The 15,058-nt window shown below is 44.9% G+C and overlaps 1 protein-coding gene across 1 annotated transcript; it reads right to left on the bottom strand.

Annotated features, from left to right (window-relative positions):
- Positions 1-2,914: 2,914 nt before the first annotated feature.
- Positions 2,915-14,656, bottom strand: UPK1B (uroplakin 1B). Its single transcript, XM_002188761.5, has 8 exons — positions 14,526-14,656; positions 9,272-9,359; positions 8,574-8,774; positions 7,000-7,074; positions 6,164-6,274; positions 5,699-5,878; positions 4,842-4,922; positions 2,915-4,252 (listed from the first exon to the last, which is right to left on the bottom strand). The coding sequence occupies exons 2-8, from the start codon at positions 9,338-9,340 to the stop codon at positions 4,202-4,204; spliced, it is 768 nt and encodes a 255-aa protein (XP_002188797.5). The 5' UTR covers positions 9,341-9,359; positions 14,526-14,656; the 3' UTR covers positions 2,915-4,201.
- Between the last annotated feature and the right edge of the window lie 402 nt (positions 14,657-15,058).

The raw sequence follows: 15,058 nt of genomic DNA, 5'->3' as shown, positions 1-15,058 counted from the left end.
AAGGAGGGCAGGGCTGCCAAGGGTTGGGAGTAGAAGGATTCATTTAGGAGCTAGTTTTAGGTCACTGGTCCCAAAAAACATTTGCTTGGCATGAGTCCCTGTTGTAAGGAATGTGAAAAATGAAGATGCCAGGGCAGTGAGCAGGGACAGGAATAAATCACCCACGTCAGAAGATACAGAGCACCACTGTCAGCCTGGGTCCTAGTTTTCCCAATGAGGTGGGTAGCCAGATGTAAGTATGACTATTGGCCATTGTATGGTATACATGAACCAGCAAAGTAAAGAAAAATAGGGCCTGAAAGGGTCCATGCAAAGAGGTCTCATGCAGAAGAAGTGAGGGGAAAGGAGCAAGGGGTAGGAAAACTTGTTGGAAAAATGGGGTTGAGGCACAAAATACACAACAGCAGCCCCACATTGCCCCATTGCCTGAAGGAACAGACAGACACCTTCAGTACTGCCAGCAACAAACTTTCAGCAGGGTGAAAACCAGCAGGTTACATTTCTATGTGTGTGGGAGGCCAGCAGTTGAGGATGTGGGATTCTTTTTGGATTGGAGGATACAGCATTCCATCAGTTATGAGCAGAGGGTGCATCTCAGTGAGACTCTTCATTTCTCAGAGCTGGGATTATTGCAGTAAATTAAGAATCTAAAAATACATTTGGTAACCCCATGGGAGAATTGAACTGTGCTTTTATTGCCATGAGAGAATTGTGAATATTCACACCTATAGAGAATAAATGGACAGAGCAAATCTGCAAACAAACCAAATGACTTTCACCTGCAGCATTTTTTCCTTCATCCTGTTTTAGCAGGATGTCTTAATCCAGCAGTTCTTATGCACACATGCATACTGCCTGCTCTGAAGACCATGTACATCCATGCCTTCAGGAAGCAATCCACACAGATGAGAATGACCAGGAGTTTTTTACAAGTCTCAGCTGACACATAAACCTGGTCACCACCATTCTTATCACAGACTCCATCCCTTCCTCACCCTTTCCCTGGCACCCCAGCTAATTTCAGAGGCTGGAATCCACCTTCAGAAGTACAGCTTTTTCTGATTTTTCAGCAGGATATTTCATGACCCTGATAAACATCATTCTGTCATCAGTCCAATCCTCTCCTTTCCCCTTAGTTCAGGCAGATAAAGCTGTTTTTTTCTTGATGCACTGTGGCATGTTTGGCACTTCTGCACAAATCCAGCAATGCCTGGTTTACTTGGTCACAGCTTTTATTTTTTTAGTACAGAAATCATAAATTGCAATGGGAGGGAAAGGCTTAAGAAGCAGAAAGCACATTTGAAGAACCCAAACTGAATTGACTTGAGCTGCCAGTTATGTAATAGGTCAATGGTATCATTTGCAACTGGTTGGAGCAGTTAATACTGCAATAGTCTATTGAAACTATTCTCAGTTTTTCTTCTCCTTCAAAATCCTGCAGCATTTCCCTTTATATTAAATGCAGTGCTGTAATCATACCACACTTAGATGGAGCAGAAAAGTCTGAAGCAAAAGAACAGAAGAGGAAAGAAATATTTGATCATACCTGCTTCTGTGGTCCAACCATTTTCTTCAGGCAAAATGTCCAGTGACACCCATGTTCAGAAGGCCTTACTAGCCTCTAGAAAGTCCCACAACCAGTTGTTTCATCCATTTGCAGAGCTGCTTGAGTTTCAGAAAAAACTCAGGTAAGAGGCCCTTATGCAGGAGGGCAGCTTTCCACGACCAAGAGTTATTGGAGGTGTTTGGCTGAGCAAGGACAGAGTCTCTGTGCCTGCCATATCCTTCCTGCCCCATTTCTCCCCTCTCTGCTGTTGCAGTTGGCAGGAATTAGAAGTTTCTGGCAAGTAGCAGAGAATCTATTCTTTGCCATTGCTCCCTAACTTTGGCAGATGCTGATCCTCTTTAGATTTCTTTACATTTACGTATTACTGTAGCTTTCAGCAGCATATACATAAAAACACCCAACCCTACTGATGCCTTGTGAAGGCTGACCTAGAACAGAGGCTAGATGGAGTTAAAGAATAGAGTAGGTATTTATTAAAAAGGCCTCAGGGGATGCACCTTGGGTAGTACAAGAACCCAGCCAGGGCTACACCCAAGATGGACTAAAATGGTCATAAAAATGGGTGATCAGTCACAAGGTCTTTCACTTCTATAAGTTCTGGTCCATTAGCATAGTGGAGTTAATTGTCCAATTATAGCTTTAGGTTATGAAGTCCCAACCTTCTTTTTTTTTTTTTTTTTTCTCTTCAATCCACATTGTTTATGCTCTTGAACCTTAAATTTGGGTCTGTTGTCCTTGGTCCCCAGCTAGAAAAGGAATTGTTTTGTCTAGCTGTTCTGTGAGGAGCACTTACTATCCCTTAATATGAAGATCAGAACTACACACTAAAGCAGTACAGAATCTGAAAAATATAAAAGCTAAAACCTAAGGCATCACTACCACCAAACCTCCCCTTCACCCCCTCGAAAACCAAACCTTAACCACTGACATACACATGTCTGCATGGTCAATCCCTGACTCAAGTCTCACAACAAAAGTGCTGAAGAATAATTTCCTTATGGAATTCCTCAGAGTCTCTAGGACAGTCACCACACCACTGAACCAGGGGAGTGGCTGATCCATGAGGATTGTCAGTTCTGAAGGCACAGGCATATAGAAAACTCCTTCTGTGTTGCAGGGACCCATTTCTTCCTCTAGCTCTTCACCCTTATCTGCCTCCTCCTCTCCCCCAGCACTCTGGCAAGGAATTATTTTGCTTCTGAGTTTCTGTAGCACACTGCATCTTGGCGCTTTAGCATCTCTGTTACAGGCTGTTAAAAGCTGTCACTGCCCTGCCCCACATGTCCCAGACACAGACTTTTATTATTTACCCTTCCCAAAGACACAATCTTGAACAAGGAAAAAAAATTCACTTCCACTTCTTTTTAATTAGTATTTCGGTGAATATACAAAAACAAAGAAGCAAGGCAGATGGCAAGCATTGGGACCTGAACCAGCACATCTTTGAAAGAGGCTTCACCTTAAAACACTCTACAGAGGAGCACATTTCTGACAATGCATTTAACTACTGGAGCGCTCACTAGGAAAGACACCAGCTCAGTCTGGACCAAAGTAAAGAGCCTTTACTGAACTGACTGACAACTGCAAGCACTGATGCAAGGACTGAGTTTGGTTCAGTTAGCTCCTTGCTTGCATTTTTTCACAAGACTTATTCACTGCCATTATTTGCCTTTTGTCCTACCCGATCCAGGGATGTGGAAGGGGAATGACACAGGGGGTGTGACCATTTACACGCAGGTAGCTAAAGCAAGAAGCACAATAAACCAGGAGCATGAGACAGCCATGAGTGCAAAGGCAACTACAGTACAGAACCCCTTGTATTCTGCACAAATCCTAGCCCACAGATGTACAAAAGTACCCAACAGCTTTTTTGAAGGATTTGCTTGTTAGCAAATGGAGCTTTTCCTGGCATTTCTGAAGGTAGGAGCACATGCAGTAGTTTAATCAGTGACAGGAGGTAGGCTTGCATATAGGCAGCATATTGCTGAGGAGTGAGCTAGCCTTTTATTGGGCTTGACTAGCAACAGACTTTTTACCTTTGACTTGTTTTTATTGCTGCCACACATAAATGCTCAGAGAATTTGCCTTATTCTAAGGCAAGGGTGACAGAGACCAGCGAGAGAATTTGGTCAGTAGAATATATTAGATACATATATATTCTGCAGTCTTTTCCCTTGCAGCATCTGTCCTTACTGGTCACAGGAGGTTACAGTTTTGCTCACATAGCCTTTGCTGAAGCATTATAATTTAAATTCAAACTAATTTTAGAGAGACATTTTTCTGGACCAAGTGTATATGGACATTTTCTTTTCTGATGTCATCAAAGAACAAAGCAGACCACTTTTTTTTTTTTTTTCTCTCATCTTATGCTCCAGGACATCTTGCACAGTGAAAGAAGGATTGTGCTTCAGCCAGGAGGCATTAAGGCTGCAGAACAAGGGGCAAAGCAGGGACGAGAAGATTCTTTCCTGCAGTCATCAGTTCTTTGTGTCAAGTTTTTGGAGAGGCAAAAGTATATATGGCAGAGGTAGTGGGAAAACTTCAAATCCTCCATGGCCTGAGGAGAATGGAGTGGGAGACAAACAAATGCAGCTTCACATGGCTCTTCAGGACAGCACTGAGGACACCAGGCCTTCAGTCTTCAATCCCACTCCAGTAGAACATGGTGCCAAGGAGGACGCAGAACTGAAATGACAACACTATTTAGTTTCTCTGCCCCCCATTTCCTCCTCTCCACCCCTCCCCCAGCCTCATTTAGTCCTACTGGTTGGAGAAAGCAAAATAAATTCTTGAAAAACAAAGCCTGTTTGGGCAGAGGATCTTAAAGTTTATCTGCACAGAAACTACACAGTAAAGAAAGAAGATACATGCAGCTATAACTATTTGACTGTATCACTCTGCTCACTGGGGATTATGAAGCTGCTGAACTCTGAGTATTGAATACACTCATACAAAATCTTCGAACTACAAGCTCAATTATCTATCATGGTGATCCAATACCCTCCACAAAGAAGGTTGAGTTTGCTGTGCTGTATTGCTGAGATGGCAGCAGGTCACAGCAAGCTGGAAAGCCACCTAGTTCCCCCACTCTGGAAGAATGGAGGGGAGCTTGTAAATGTAGCCCTTAGTGGAGCAGGCTACAGGCAGATTTGTGATGAACGAATGACGATAATCTATGGATGTTTTAAATGTGTCAGTCCTGTCATCCACCTCCACCCAACTGGGTGTGGAATAGCAAGAGAGGAGGAAATAAAGGCAAATATTAAGTACTCACAGTCCAGCAGAGGATGGCAAAGCCAAACCAGGCAACACCCCGGTATGCTTTCACTGGCCCAGAAATAGCATCATAACAACCCTGAAAGACAACCGGCAATGACTCAGCACCAGCAATGAGCCTGCACTGCAAGGTGACAAATGCATCCACCCCCAAGAGAGACTGAGGTGGCATGGTGGCATGCTCCTCTCCTACTGAAATTTGGGTAGCTCAGAGTGTCTCATAAAACCAAGCCAAAGCTATGCTGCTTATTGACAACTTGCAGATAACCTACCTGCTTCTGGCTCCAAATACAAAGTAGACCCATCTCAAACACTTCAAGGACAACTTGCTGTGCCATCCACTTGCCAAGTGCACTTAGATAACCAAACACAGTTGACACAGAATTGAACTCCAGAATCAAGAAGTGTCACGAAAACTTGGGAGCTTGAATGCCTTCTAGAAATTCAAGCTAATTCAGAAGCTAATGCTTATGACCCAGAAACCTAGTGAATAGGACACAATGGTCTACTGAAAAGTTCTTCCTTGAGGAGGAGAACTGCTGATTTGCCTACTCATGTTGTATCTTTGAGCTAAGTTTGATTTAGCTACTGTCCATCTACATGTTAGAGATGTCATTTCTTACCAGTGGCTTGGGAGATTTCTCTCTCCATTAGGAAAGACTTTATCCTAAAAAAAAATTCCTGGCCTACGTTGAGCAACATGGCCAGGACTCTATAGGCATTTCTTGTCCTCCAGAAAACTTCTGAACACCTGTAGCTTACAGTGAAGGAGAAAGGCTATTCGTGGTTTCTTTCCCTTCCAGCAAGGCATTTTGACTGATGTATGCTAACTGGAAAAAGCAGAGATGATCTTACATTGCTTTTATAGTAGCCAGGCACTCCAAGTTTGCAGCCATCAAGGCTGATAGGATGCTGTTCTTCATTCATCACGCAGCACGTCCGTGGCCAGGGGTAGTCGGCGTCGCTGTGCGTGGCGCGGAAGGCAGACATGTACTCCTGCCAGTCGGAGGGGCCCTTCACCCCACAGCAGTGGTTCTGCAGGGACACAGAAGGGAAAGGGTCTTTGTGGGCTCAGGTCACAGCCCTGTACATGTCAGGACAGCAGTTAGGCATTCATCACAGATTTATGGGAGAGATTTTTGAAGTGCCTGCCTTTGACAGCCTGCTGTCTGATAAACGAGTTAAAGGGGGAGTGTTTCAGAACTTCCTTTACGGTTCAAGGCAGATGCCATCCTCTTTATTATCCAGCAGCCCTAAGGAGGACTTGAAATTCCAGGCTTGCAGAGCATTTAGTAATTAGTGACTTTTCAGAGCTATTACCTGACGCATGAGGTCATCCCATGTCTTTGTGAACTCATTTCCACTGTTATTGGCTGCATCTGACGACTCATATCCATTCAGCATTTGCTTCAGGAGGAACTCTGGAGCAAGCTACAGAAAAAAAACCAAAACAAACAAACAAACAAAAAACCAGAGAAAAATGCAGAAGCTATGTAAATAAGTGGCCATGTAAAGCAAATATAGGGTTATTTGGGGAGGGTTTGTTTCCTTGTTTCAGAGTCCTGCTGGAGAACAGGAATGCCTTCTAGTTTTACATGAGAATAAAGAGCAGGATTTGAGCAGCAGGAGCAACAAAGATGAAGCTCTCAAGCAGGCACTACTGGATGTATATCACAAGAGCTGTGCAGAAGCTATGGATTGCATTTGGTATCTTGGCACTAAAGCACCACAGATAATTTCCCTCCCCACAGTATCTCAAATAATCCATGTAATCTTTCCCTCACCAGTAACACTGCCTGGGGCAATGCTGAAGATTTGTCCTCCCTGTGTATGAGAGATTAATCAGCTGGTAGCTGAAAGGCTAAACACTGTATTGATGATTCAACTAACCCTCACTATTATTTCCTTAACTACAAGGTGTTAAACATTTTAAAATGTTAAAAATAACAAAACTATGTTTGAAATAACAAAGTTATTTCTTTGATTAAAATAACGATGTTGGAGTTTTTCCTTGTGGGGTTGTCTTATGCTCAGCAGTAGTCCTGTGAGTTTACCCTGTATTATCATATTTACTATGCTGAACAGGGTGACTGTGTGCCCTAGAAGTTGTGTTTCCCAGCAAAGTTAAAAAAATACATGAAAAAAGAAATACTCACTGATTCTTGCTGAGTTGCTGCTGTGATGCAAGAAGCCATTTCAAACGCAAAAGTGATCAGCATCAGAATGATGTACTGTGGCAGAAAGAGAGCAGAATTAGTTTTTGGAGAAACAGTACAGCATTTTTTTCAAGATTAAGCTGGAAACCCTGCCTGATGCAAAGGTGGCCAGGCTATTGTATTCCCTCTTACCCAGCCTGAATGTTCTCATAGACCTTCCCAGTGCTTGTTCCAATTTGCAATCTGCTTTCTTGAAGATGAATGACTGGAATTGTTCTCCATCTAACGGACAAGATTTCATCAGAACCTCATGGCATTAAGACTACCCTGCCTCCACAGAAAATACTTTGTCCTTTTCTTTGTTGTGTGTCATTGGCAGCCTATGTTTGTGTAATGTGTCCTCCTTTCACTTCTACTTACCAGCTATCAGCTGTTCAGCAGGAAGCTGTTCACTCCTAGCAGGAGAGATTATACTTTGGGGAAAGAGAAGGTGCAGTTTAGGGCATCATTCAGATCCCCATGATTTTTCACCATCTGATTTCCTGAACACTCCTACATTGTGAGGAAAGATCCTTCATGGAAACAGATTATAAGGGTTACCTCTCATAGTGTTTTTCATTCTTTCTTTTCCCTTTCCAGCATAATCTCTTTGACATTTTCCATATTTTCTTTGGAATTCTCATGTATCTATTCCTCCTTCCACATTTTATAATGCTCTTCTCTGATTTAAAGTATTTTTTCCTACTTAGCCCAGCTTCTGTCCCTTGTACTCTCTCATAAAACCAGAGCCTTGGGTTTCAACCAAGACAACAAAATTCAGAGTTAAGGTAATTCTGTTTCCTCAGCTGTTTGCTGGCATATTCCCTGGCCCAAGTGTTCAGCTTTCTGAATGCCTCTTGTCTATAAGAGACACCCTGAAATCCCACAGTAATCCACAAAAGAGCTCATTTGAGAGTTTTCATCTCTACCCTTCGTTAATTTGAGCATCTTAAGTTTTGCCACTGCCATACTAAACAAATAAGTAAGACCTCTACAGAGATTTGTCCACATCTTAACATTTTCTTTGGCTTATCCAAAGCTCTGTCCCCACCCCTGTAATTTCTGCCTGCCTGCTGATGTCTTATGTTCTTCATTGCACCTGTATTTGGTATCCTGACATTTACTAATGCCTTGTAGAGAAGTCATTATTTATCAGCTCCTAAACTGAATAGTGTGTGACAGCTGAAAAGCAGTAAGGGGTGGGGAGAAACAAGGATCTAAACCACATCCCAGCTATATGTCATTGCACAAGTGCTCCTGCATTGCTTCAGGGCATGGTCAGGGTCAAGCCAGTCAAACCTTCACCGTGTCTATCTCCATTTATTCCCTCAGCCTAGTTCAGGAGCTTCTTATGCATGAGTCTTCACAGGAGTCACCTTCTGGGACACCACAGCCGTGATCAAGAACCACCTTTAGCTCCTTATCGGTATAAAAGCTGTCTTTGCTCATTGGTTGATTCCCAAGGTGACCAGGGACACTAAAGCAGAGTTTGTTCAGTTTGGCACCAGTAGGAAGGCAAGTTTTGCTACACTTACCACGAGCAACAAGGTCCTGCTGGCCGTAATGACTGCAATGATACCAAGGATAGACAGGACAAAGAGAGCAAGGCCGACAAAGATGCCAATCCAGGCAGCAGCGTAGATGTCACTGTTTTCCGTGACTTTCAGCAGAGGGTCGAGCCCATGGGAGTTAGCCACAACGTAGATACACTCTGCTGTCAGGGCAATGCCGCACATCTGGGAAGCACAAGAAACCCATTAGTTCAAGGTTCCCCAAAGAAACAGCAAAGACAGAAACAGTTGTATACTGCTTTCCTTTAATGCAACTTCCTGCCAAGTGGGAGCTACCCAACTCCCTCTGCCCAGCTCTACAATCTCTAGTATTGGGACTTCATAGAAGAATTGCAGACAAATCTCACCCAGCTTTGATCTGAGAGGTCAGGCCAGAAACCATTCCACCACTATATGGAGGGAGGTGGCTGGAAAAATGTTGGTCTCCTCCTGCTGACAGTTCTAAGGCTTTTCCCCCAGCACCCATCTTGGTATTGTGGATCTGCCCCTGCTGTCCCTTTCCCACCCAATTAATCATCTAGGACAGTTCTCCTTATCCTCTTCTCTCATGCTTTACTGGACCATGCAAGTGTGGACTTCACAAGCGAAGAGGGAGAACTACTGTTTTAAGAAGTGTCATACTGGAAGGAAGCCTCCACCCATACTTGTTCCACTTCACTTACCCCAATGACCACATTCCCAAAGACTAACAGACCCTGCAAGATGTGTACGCAATCATCGCTTTTTGCCATCTTTAATTCTTCATGCAACCTAGAAAACAACAAATAGAGTCTTCAATTAAATCACCAGTACAATATGCTTCACTCAGAAACACAAATTATCCATGAGGAGAAGGACAGACAGAACTTGCCAGCCTGTCTGTACACCTCCCATCCCTTGCTTTATAGTAGTTTCAGAGGAGACCTCCTCAGGTGTTAATCTGCTAACTCAAATTCTCCCTGATACTTGAGCTACAGAAGACTGGGACCATTTTGGGGACAGCTGGTGTCTTCAGCTCCATTTTGAAGAGGATTTTCATCCTCACAACAGCACTCACAACAACCTCAGCTCATGGTGTGTTATTTCTACCTGGCCAGAAATACTAACTACATCTGGATGGAGAGGGGACAAGTTCAGCACCCTCACCTCACCTCTATTCCAAAAGAGCCAGTGTTGCTCCAGGGCATGCCATCCTGGGCCATTTTGACCAGCACCACCATGGGACTGAAAGTGGTATCCACGGTGCTCTGGCTGTATCCCACACACACCTACAGCACAGGGCTTTGCCAGGAGTAGCCCCATCTCCCACCCCTGCTGGGAATGGCAGCTTGACGTCACAAGTCAGGTGTGAGGGAGGAAGAGAAGGAGGGAGGAGGCAGCTCACGTTGCAGCTGGCTCATGGGAGCCATGCCAAGTAGCATTCCTACCAAATTCCTGAGAGTGCCATATCCTGCAGTCTAGAGTCAGGTGCCCTGCATCAAATTCATCCCCTTCCAGAGAGAGCAGTATAAAGGCATCAGTCAGAGGTGTGAGACCTCCTGGAGAAAGAAGCTTGGACACTTTGTTTTTCTTTCAAAGGGATGGAACACGTGCATGCAGAGGGTAAGGGTTAAAAAAACCCAACCATGAACCAACTGTATTTACCAGGTGGTTAAGAAAATATAAACCAGGAAAGAAAGGCTACAGTGAGCCCAGCTTGAGCAGACAACAGGAAAAAACTGCTTGAATGTCCTTCTTCTGCCTGACTACCTGCACTTGTGTCTCTCTTTTGCTGGGGCCACTGACTTTGCAATTCTTCAAAGAAGGTTCTGGGAAATATGAACAGATAAAGCTGTCAATGAAGGGGAGCTTTCTGAGGAACAGAGCGTTGTGAGACCTCTCTAAAAATGCCACCTCCTGCCTCCTCAGCAGCTGCCCTTTCTGGGGTATGCAGGACTTCCAACAGTGACAGATGAGAACCAAGCACTTCCTAGCACTCTTTCTGCAGTGGTTTGAGGGTTAGGCATGCAGACATCTCCAGTGTTCGCACCATTATATCGGCAGTGCCTAAGCATTTCTGTGTGATAGCATGTCTGGGAATTTTTAAATAATATGTGACCATTACTTTTAAGTTGAGAAGACTTTTTAGTCCCAGACAGGTGTTTGGAGGCCAGACCCAGTATACATGAAACTGTATGGCTCTGTATTTGAAAACGGCAGGCTCATGAAGTCAACCTGGATCTCTGTCCCTGCCAAACTTCCTGACAAGCCAGGGTGTCCAGGAGCTGTCTTGCAGGTCAAATCTGAGTCTGAGCAATGTTCAGCCATGTGTTCAATGACACAACACTGTAGAATCTGCCAAACCTAAGACGAATCCTGGTCTCCCACTTATCTGAGAGGTGGAGAGACCACTGCCTGGTTCATGGACCTGTGTGCTGCCAAGTCCAGAGATGTTAAAAAACCCTTTGATTATGGCCATCTAAGGGAAATCACAAGCCAGGCAGCTGTTCAAAAAGCAAAGAACTCTTTCCTGCTTGAACATAGGCACTTGAACTCTGAGTGCTACATGGAAAAGTGGGTCTGCTTCAGTTGCAGTGTATAAAGCAAGGTTGAGTGTGTTACCCTGTCCAGTGTAAAAATAGCACTCACACCTTGCACATGGGCTGTCCATCCAGCCCAAGCTCTTGCTTCTCCACAAGCTGGCTTTCTTCTCCTCCTTTGAGAAGCTGGCTCACTCCTGTCTCCCCTTGGGCAGGTATTATTGCAGTCACATTAGCTGGAGAAAGCAAGCCTCTTCTCTTGGGGTGAGCCCACCTCCAGTGGGCTACTGATTGTGAGGAAACTGGACACAGACACCACCACAGGTATCAGCTGGAAAATGGCAAGTTTCCAGACAACCTAAGGTTCTCCAGTACCTTAACTAAATTCAATGGGATTGCAGAGCAGGGAGAAGCAGAGAGACCAGGAAGAGGAAAAGGGAGGGGGAAAAGGATTTACTCTAGACCTAAAAAAACCCCATTGTTGCCATATTTCTGTGAATTATCCCTCTGCCTCCAAGTGATTGGTGCCAACAGAGTTAATTTCCTGGTGTTCACTTTATTAACCTGTGCCACATGGGTCAACCCCTTGCCTGACCTCTTGTCCCTTGCAGATGGTCCAGTATCACCATCAGCAATGAGAGACCAGGCAGGTGTTCCAAAGCCATGACAGCAGCTGGGCAGCCAGTCCTCCAACATGTCCCACAGGGGAAGCTGTGGGAGATTGGGAGCTTTTCCTCATGCCATGGAGGTGAGCTGTGTTTATCAAGAGTGGCACAGGTGCACGACTACAGAGGCATGAGGCAAACTTGGCTGGCGTGCCCAAGGCAGGCTGTGCACAGAGGCAACTCACAGGCATCCCCAGGTGTGACAGTGGTGGGCAGACCTCCTCCCAACCCTCAGAGACACAGCTGCCAACAGTCTCTGCCCATGGAAACAAATACATTTGGAGGTAGAGGAGCCTTCTTCTTGGGCTTGTTAAAATTAGTTTTATGGCCCAAATGCAGTTTCCTGGGGCTTCAGGGAAACCCCTGAGGAAACTGGAGCTACAGCTGCAACCATTATCCAAAATTTCCACATAAGAAGGCAGCCAGGTCCTGGAATTTCAACCTTGACCTGGTGTTCCTTGGCACATCCTAAAAACCTTGCAATTTAGTTGTGACCTATCTAGGTTTGAGGTATTCAATTATCATTGCCACAGACTTTGCTCCATGCTCTAAGCAGGTTTGGAAAGGCATCTGTTGCTCTCACTGTACCAAAAACCCGTGTCCCTCCTGAGGCACATACTTCCCACTCTCCCTGACACTCTGGTCACAACCAGTACAACTGGTTGTAACTTCTACCTTGTCCTCTCCCCTTGCACCCCCAAAACACTCTTTACACTCATGGGGGTCCAGCTGAGCCTGCCAGAGCCCAGGAGAGGTGGTAGCCTTGCCTCCCCCTGGTACCCCACAAGCTGCAGACAATCTATTATTTCTACACCCTTGAAGCTGTCTTGACCTCCCCTTGCTTTCTTTACTCTCAGGACTTCTGAGATCCGTCGCACAACTGTGGGAGTTGAAAAGGAAGCTTCTTTTGCAGAGGTTCCTGTCTGCCCTTGTATTTTAGGTGATAACCTCATGCAGGCTTTTAAAGGACACTCTTCTGGCAACAATTCCTGGCCTCAAATGGGATTTGGGGTGTGTTGTGCACCCCTCACACACATTGCGCTGGTCAGTCTTTTGAAGCCTCCACACCCCGTTTCTACAGGCTGAGACGGGATTTCAGGGGCTTTACAGATGAATTCCCCCTTTTTAGCCTAGCTCTACTCCATCTCTAGCCAAAAAAGCCAATGGATAAGAATTCATTTGGCATTGCCCAACACAGAACCAGGTGGCATTTTGATTGCCTTGCGTTTTGCGCTAGTTGTCAAAGACTGTGACAAAGGGACATCTCAAGACATCCCTGTGAGCATCATTGGCTTTACACGCTGCTCCTGGAGGTTTCTCAGCGTGGTGATGGGGCTTGCAGGGGCTTCACATCACCCCTTGCTACCTCCCTTCCCCTCAGCATCTCTGCTCAGGGCGTTGCGTTCTCATGCCCCTGTGGTGCAAGGAGGCCGAGACAAAGGATGCGTTTGTTTTGTGACTCACGGCTCTGCCCACCTTGGCTGAAGGGCCCCTCACCACTCGAGCGCAGCTGAGCAAACCCGGCTGCTCAGCAGCAGAATCCTGGTCCCTGCCCGCACAGCCCTGCGGGCAGGAGCCTGGGCACCACCCCTCCTGTGCCAGCCCACTGGAGAGCATGTCTCTACAGGCAGGAGCAAGATGCCCGGGTTAGCCCTGGGGTGCTGATGGAGCGAAGTCACCCAGGTGGAACTGCTGCCGGAGGTGCTGTGCCAAGGCCAGTGCCATGGGAAGCTCCGTGAGCCACAGACCTGCCCACACCCAGACCTCCTGTGAACCCCGCTGCATCAGCAATAGACTTACTTTTGGGGTTTTTAAAAATTGGTTATGATGGAAAATTTACCCCCTAAGGGGCTTAAAATGAAGGTGTTTTCCAAGTGCTTGGGACACCTTGAGAATTACACAGTTTTTAAGAGGAAGTAATTTAATATGTTAATGATGAATCGCTTGAACTCCACTGTAAGAAGCTGAATGTTTTACAAATGTCAGTTCATCATTTGTTTACTTACTTAAAAGCAAACATCTCCAGTGGACACAAACTCACACACTCCTGCCCTGCTGGACTTTCCCCAGTGCTCCACCTCTGACAGAAAACTGCTTGTGTGCTAGGAGTCAACCACACTCAGAAATGGAAGAAGCAGACGCTTATTTTGTGCTACCAGAGTAGAAAAATAAAGCAAAAACATCAGCATCAAGCAGGGGTCACAGACTAATTAAGTTTCCTTTCAAAGAGATTGCTATGAAATGAAGCCTGTGTGAACAGTGGTGTGGCTGGTAAATCATCATCAAGCATAATTACCTTGTAAGTAGAGCTGGGAGGTAGGTTTTTCCTCTCTCCTTTATTAATTCAGCACAGCCAAAACAAGCAGGTTATTTAAAATTTCCTATTTTCACAAGTGAGGGGGAACTACAAGATTAGTCTTCCTCTACAAAAATTTTTCCTATTTTTTTTTTTGAACACTCAGATTTACAATAGATTTGATTTTTCCATTCCCTTCTCCCCGGTCTTTAGGAGAAAAAATATGAAACAAATTAAAATAGCCATAGAGAAGACACAGCCTGAGGTAAGAAAAATGAAATACTTAATAATTTCATGCAGTTAACTGTATCCAGGTACCAGACTCCCACATACCAAACACAGTCCAGGGACTAAAATAAAAAACCATTAAACATAAGAGCTGTCTTTTCTCCTAATAGTCACTTCTGGCTCGCATGCATCTTTAAAAGGAAGACCATGACCAAAGCAAGGCACTCACCACTCTTTTCCTGTGATGCTTCCCAGCAGAAATCCCAACCCACCTGCAAAGCTGAAAAGGCCCCTTTCTCCCACCTCTGGTGCTCTTTAAAGAGCCCAGTTTGCTGAAGAGCGTGCTGTGTGATTGGTGGGGTGCCCATCACATGAGGAAAACTTTTTTTTTCTAGCCAAACCTGTTCCCCAGTCCTCCTGGGACCGAAGGGTGTCTCTGTGATTCTTAGATCATATCGGAATGCCGTTGTGCTGAAAACACAAAGCTTGAAAGAATTTCTATTCTTATACTCTCAAAAGGGTGGATGTGTGAATCACTCATACGAGGTACTTGAACTTTAAAGAGGATGGGCAAGTTGGAAGGACGTAAATATACAAGGATTGCTGGATCACTGTTTGAATGTAGGTATAAGAAGAATGCACTGAATAAAAAAAGCAAGTAAATTAATTTTAATGTTTTCATTTAATTATGTAGCACAGGAAAGATCCAGTGGTTTGGGTTGGATCCATTTTAGTTTTATTCAGCTTGGGATTTTTTTTGGA

The sequence above is a fragment of the Taeniopygia guttata genome, chromosome 1 (assembly GCF_048771995.1).
Source record: "Taeniopygia guttata chromosome 1, bTaeGut7.mat, whole genome shotgun sequence".
Lineage (NCBI taxonomy): Eukaryota > Metazoa > Chordata > Aves > Passeriformes > Estrildidae > Taeniopygia > Taeniopygia guttata.
The sequence above is the reverse complement of the archived record's forward strand: the minus strand, read 5'-3'. Positions and strand labels throughout refer to the sequence as shown.

Bases quoted from the DNA above. Each gene is read 5' to 3' on its own strand.
- UPK1B (XM_002188761.5), bottom strand. From the start codon at position 9,340: ATGGCAAAAAGCGATGATTGCGTACACATCTTGCAGGGTCTGTTAGTC. The intron at 8,775-9,271 runs GTAAGTGAAGTG...TGTGCTTCCCAG, and splicing joins TTGGGAATGTGGTCATTGGG to ATGTGCGGCATTGCCCTGAC. The intron at 6,275-6,999 runs GTGAGTATTTCT...TTTTTTCTGTAG, and splicing joins CAGCAACTCAGCAAGAATCA to CTTGCTCCAGAGTTCCTCCT.